Consider the following 6,000-nt stretch of genomic DNA (forward strand, 5'->3'; position numbering starts at 1 on the left):
TGATAAATATGGACCATGTGCATGAAGGCAGTAAGCTTGATAGAAATGCATGTCTAGAAATGGAAGTTGCCACATCTGAGGTAGAAGAAAATCTTAAAGAGTTTAATGCTCTCAGTTTGGAGGGACCAGATCATTTCCATCCCAGAAAACTGAAAGAAGTGGCACATGAGATTGCTAATCCAGTAGCAAGGATTTTTTAAATAATCTACCTATTTGGGGGTAGTATCATATGACTGGAGAATAACCAACATTGGACCTATGTTTAAAAAAGGGTGAAAAAGTGATCCAGGCAATTACAGACTTCTTAGTCTGACCTCAGCATTTTGCAACGCTTTAGACCAAATTGTGAAGGAAAGAACAAGTAAATCCGTAGAGGTAAATGGTAAAGGGGATGTAATGCGACATGGGTTTATCAAAAGTAGTTCATGCCAAACTAACCTGATTCCTTCTTTAAGAAAATAACTGATTTTTTAGATAAGACAAATGCAGTAGATCTAATAGATGTGGATTTCAGTAAAGCATATGATGGTACCACATGGCACATGGGAATTGTTAGTTACATTAGAGAAGATGGGGATCAGTATAAAAATTGTAAGATGGAGAAGGAACTGGCTAACAGGAGGGGGAAGGCAACAAGTTGTGCTGAAAGATGAATTATCGAACTGGAGAGAGGTTACCCATGGAGTTCCTCAAGGACTGGTTTTGGGACGAATTTTATTCAATAATTTTATTAATAACCTTGGCATAAAAAGCAGAAGTGGGCTACTGAAATGTGCAGATGATACGAAGTTGGGTGACATTGTCAGTACAGAAGAGGATTGGAATATTACACCGGAAGAGCTGGATGACCTTGAAGACTGGGGCATGATAGAAATGGGATGAAATTCAATAGTACAAAGTGTGAAGTCATCCATTTAAGGTCTAATCATAAGAATTTCTGTACAAGCTGGGTGCTCATCAGTTGGAAGTGACAGAGGAGGAGAGCGATCTGGGTGTGTGGGTCCATCACAGGGTGATTATGAGCCACCAATGTAATGCATCTGTAAAAAATGTGATCTTAGGATGTATCAGGTGAGGCATTTCCAGTAGAGATAGAGAAATATTACTGTAATTGTACAAGACATTAGTAAGACCCTATTTGGAATACTGTGTACCACTCTGATCACCCACGTTCAAGAAAGATTAATTTAAACAGGAGCAAGTACAGAGACAAGCATGTTTAGGGGAATGGAGGGCCTATCCTATGAGAGGAAACTGGAAGAGCTTGGCTTGTTTAGTCTAGCAAAAAGAAGGATGGGATGGGAGGGGATTGCTGTCTATAAATACATCAGGAGGGTAAACAACAGAGAGGGTGAAGTGATACTTAAGCTAATGGACAGTGTCAGCACCAAGAACAAGTGGATATAAACTGGCCATGAACAAATTCAGGCTGGAAATTGGAAGGTTTCTAAGTACCAGAGGGGTGAGGTTCTGGAACAGCCAGGAGTTGTCAGGGCAAACTACAGTATTTAATTAGTCTGAAGAGAGAGCTGGACCAGTGGCATAGCCAGGACAGGAAAACTGGTTGGGCCTCGACTTTCAGGTGGGCAGGCAATGATAAGGGGCAGGGAAACAGGAAGGATCAGGGGGCACCTCTCCCCAGCCAACCCTTACTACTCAGCAGGCACCAGAAGATGAGGTTGCCCAGGGCACATAGGCTGCAGGGCGCACCATAGGGGAGAGGGGGGCCCCACCAGGGCTTGAGCTTCGGCTGACTTTGGCTTGGTGTCCGTCCACATGGCTGGCTATGTCCCTCTCCTGCCAGTGCCACATGCTGCTGCCCCAGTCTCCAGCCCCAGCACTAGCCCTACCCAGACCCACCCCCTGGCACACACCCCTCCTGGGATGACTCACTCCCTCCCAGCCGGTGGATTCAGGGGGCTCCAGCCCCTATTTCAGTGGGCCTGGATGCTAAGTATGGCTGTGGCCCACCCAGGCCCACCTGTGTCTATGCCCCTGTGCTAGACAAAATTTTGAGTGCAATTGTATGAGGGGGTTGCTTGTGATGGTAGAGGGCTGGACTCAGCCTCCCTGGGGATCACTTCTGGTTTACGTCTTATGTTCCTAAAAGCACGTGCTTCTGTGCAAATTCTGAACCATGCTTAAGGAAGCCTTTCCATTCTGTTTTTCAGATTCCCTTACACTCGGTGACAGAGTTGTCTAAGAAGACATGCTGCCACCCTCTGTCCCTACTATGCCTGGACATCATGCCCCCTCCCCCAGCTGTCTGCAAGGAATGGACAGTGTGCCCTAACATGACTTCTTCCAGCTCCACTATCATGTGGTAAGGCTTCCTTTGGATTTTGCAAAGGGAAGGTGGATGGGGTGGAAGATAGGACTGATGAGAAGCTGCTCACATCTGCTGCATTTGAGACATTTTATCCTTTTAAACTCATTTGTCTACCTTTTTTCTGGAAGGAGATATAAAGACTTAAATGTTTTGGCTTTTCTCTTAGTCCTCTCCCACCCAGCACAATATTAGAATGAGACCTGTAGATTTCCTCTGACTTTTAAATGGAAAAGCCACCACTGGAAACACTAAACCTCATCATGCTTATAAGCCAGATGCAACTGAGTTAAAGCATTAGAAACCTTAAGTCAGAATTTTGTTATTGAATTATCTGAATGGCCAGACATATCAATGGGCCATAGTAACCTGGAAAAGCCATACAACATTGCAAAGCATGAAATATGAAACAGAAATGGTTTGAGCATTAGCCTGCTAAACCCAGGGTTGAGTTCAATCCTTGTGGGAGCAATTTGGGGATTGGTCCTGCTTTGAGCAGGGGGTTGTACTAGATGATCTTTTGAGGTCCCTTCCAACCTTAATGATCTACGATACATAAATACACTTTTCAGGGCATGCCTCGACATACAAGAGTTACTAGTGAATTGCACAAGTGTGGGACGAGCAGGCCATCTGTCTCTCATCTAGGATGGTAAGTGGCTCAGTAAAGCTTACTGCACATTTTTATGCACTGTAGTCCTGAACTGCTAGAACAGCTTAAAAACTAAGAGTTTTCATGAGAAATGTCCAACATTCTGAAATAATTGTCATTCTGTAGGTTTTGAAAAGGAAATACTTTTTTTTCTTTTGAAAATTTTCTCATTGAACATTTTTCATTTTTCTGGCTTTGGAGTTTTAATTTATTCCCTCATCTCTCTCAATTCACACTTTCTGCTTTTTCTTTTTTCTCCATATTGCCAGGGGGTGAGAATGAGGAGAGGAGAAAAATAACATTTTTTTTCTTTTTGGGAGGAGATTGGGGGTGAGGGAGAAACAGAAAATTTCCAAAAAATTAACATTCCTTAAAAAAAAAATCAATTGGAATATGCTGACCACTTCTAATGGGTACCTCTATGTTTATATCTAAACGTCTATCCCCCAAGTTTTCTCCTTCCCTTGACAGCTAGCAGGCTACTAATAGACATATGAATTTTATAACTGGCAGATCATTTTGGGGGTTAAATTTTATCAAAGAAATGACATTTCCTAATTATCATAAATATTTGCTTTTGTGTTTTGAACACCTTTTTAAAGGTATAATTTTCAATATGTAAAGCTCCCTCCATCACTTATCAATAAACATAAGAATAATTAAACTACAGCTGTTTAATAAAAATTAAAAGTAGATAACCATCCAAATTATTCATTAACATTGTAAAAATCCTTCACATTAGATATCCACTGCATGTTCAGACAGCATTGCTCAGCAGCCACTTTTCATAGGAGATGATCATAGGAACAATCTTACTTTGCCTATCAGGCAGAAATGCTTATAACAGTTAAGAGCAATCTCCATTACTGTGAGAAGTTTAGTACAACAGTGATGGATCCATAATTGCTGAAATACGATAGGGAAATAACTTTGCCAGCTCCCAGTCCAGCACTAGAACGACTTGTCTCCTTAGCATGTCCACTACTATTGATGTCTCTGTACTATTTCTGTTTTTTGCCTTTCCATAATGCCCCAATCATGCACACAACTGCCAAATCCAACACAGTTAAGTTTCTCCTCCTTAGCACATTTTTTTTTATTACCCACAGATTGGGATCTTGCCCAGCTAAGAACGAATTCCATTTTGATGACTAGTCAAATGCAACCAGATAAAATGGTGATGGGCAGCTTAAAAATATCTAAATATACTGTGGTTGGAAGTTGTATTATATTATTTTGATTGTGGGAGTGTCTACAACCCCCAGACTAAGGAGAAAGGCCTGACTGTGCTAGACACTGTATGTGCACATAATAAAAAGTCCCTGCTCCAAAAGAACTCATAAAGACAAGCAGCATATAAAGGCTGGGGGGGGGAGGAATTTTTAAAAATGGATTTATCAGGGTAAAATTTTCAGACATATCCAGTGAATTTCATTGGGAAATGGGCATCTAACTCGGGTAAGTGCCTTTCAAAATTTTCACACTTAACCACCCTAATTGGCCTTCTACCTAGCCATTGTTAGAGGGCAAATTTCACATAGGCACTGGGGTCGAAATTGGTGTTGAGGAGGAATTCAAAGGGAAAAAAGGAAGGCCTCATGCACTAGTTCAGGGAAGATGTTCTATGCACAAGCAGCATGGAAGAAAGTTCCAAGATGGTTGTGGGAGAAGTTGGTAATCAGCAGACTGAAACTGGTATTATTGCTATAGTAGGGAGCGGGCGCCATGATAAAGAGACAAGAGCAGAAAAGTAGGGAAGGGAAAAGTCATGAAGGGTCTTGAAGCTGAGGACACAAACCTTGACTTTGATGCAGCAGAAAGCGGGAAACCAGGGATGAGACAGGGATGAGGTCAGAGTAATGGTCAAGGAAGAGGGTCTTAGTAGCTGTGTTTCACATACAGTGGAGTGGAGGTGACTGTCGGGGAGGAGGTTGAGTGATATGCCAGACCTTCATGAAAAAATTTACCTGATAGCACATAAATGAACCTTTATTGCTAAATAAATCAGAGGAATGCTGTCGTTCAAGTAGACTTAAGATGAAAGAGTGTGTCAGTGCCTAGTTGCCTGGAACCCCTGCAAAAAGTTATTATCACAGATTCTTTTAAAGGAAGGGTTTAATGCCATGATTGGATTGCTGGGGACTAGCTTAACAAAAGGAAGGAATGGTTAAAGGGATCATTTACCTTGTTTTCCATGCTGGATTTGCCTGCTTTTTCTTCCATGTGCACTCCTTATGGCATTGTCTGCGTTTGTTCCTTTTCCACAAAGTGAAACGCTCAAGACAGTTAATTGCAGGTTTGGAGATGTGCTAAATTGAAGCGGATGGCAGCTGTGAACTGGGCGCATCCTGCAAGAAAAGGTTTGAGTTTCCTTTGTAGTCAAACACATAATAATTTACTATTCCATCTGCTACTAACTTTCTGCTGGCCCCCAGTAAGGGCTTTGGCAGAGAAAATAATGCCCTTTCATTTTGTTTACAGCAAATGCTAGTATAGCCAGTATAGTGTCATTACCTGTATTTCCTCAAGGGCTTCACCTGTATTTTACAGGCTCCAAATCAGAACGGACTCTAAATACATTGACACCCATTGACTGACATTATTGGGCCTAATCCAACCCTCACTAAAGTCAGAGTCCTGCAACTGACTTCTAAGGGGTGTTGGATCAGGCATATAGCTAGTCATCAGACTTGTTTGGGGAGGGAGGGATAGCTCAGTGGTTTGTGCATTAGCCTGCTAAATCCAGAGTTATGAGTTCAATTCTTGAGGGTTCCATTTAGAGAACTGGGGTAAAAATCTATCTGGGAATTAGGCCTGCTTTGAGCAGGGGGTTGGACTAGATGACTTCCTAAGGTCTCTTCTAACCCTGATATTCTTAAATAGAATAAGATTTTGCCTCTTTTCTAGAACCTACTGTCCTCCCTCCCCAAAATACCCACCATGTATCATGTGAGGTAGATTAGCTAATTTAGAATAGAACAGTGTTTAGGCAGGTAGCTCAGTAGCATAGTGGTTATTAACC

General features: G+C 41.9%; 1 protein-coding gene across 3 annotated transcripts in view; it reads right to left on the reverse strand.

Moving 5' to 3' along the window:
• The window catches only part of RUNX1 (RUNX family transcription factor 1), a 219,772-nt gene extending 214,447 nt beyond the window's left edge, over positions 1–5,325 (reverse strand). For all 3 annotated transcript variants that reach the window (XM_050929377.1, XM_050929344.1, XM_050929393.1), the window contains exon 1: positions 5,163–5,325. In XM_050929377.1, coding sequence (XP_050785334.1) covers positions 5,163–5,325 — 163 coding nt within the window. The remainder of the gene's footprint in view (positions 1–5,162) is intronic.
• Positions 5,326–6,000: the final 675 nt, after the last annotated feature.

This window comes from Gopherus flavomarginatus, chromosome 1 (assembly GCF_025201925.1).
Source record: "Gopherus flavomarginatus isolate rGopFla2 chromosome 1, rGopFla2.mat.asm, whole genome shotgun sequence".
NCBI classification, from domain to species: domain Eukaryota; kingdom Metazoa; phylum Chordata; order Testudines; family Testudinidae; genus Gopherus; species Gopherus flavomarginatus.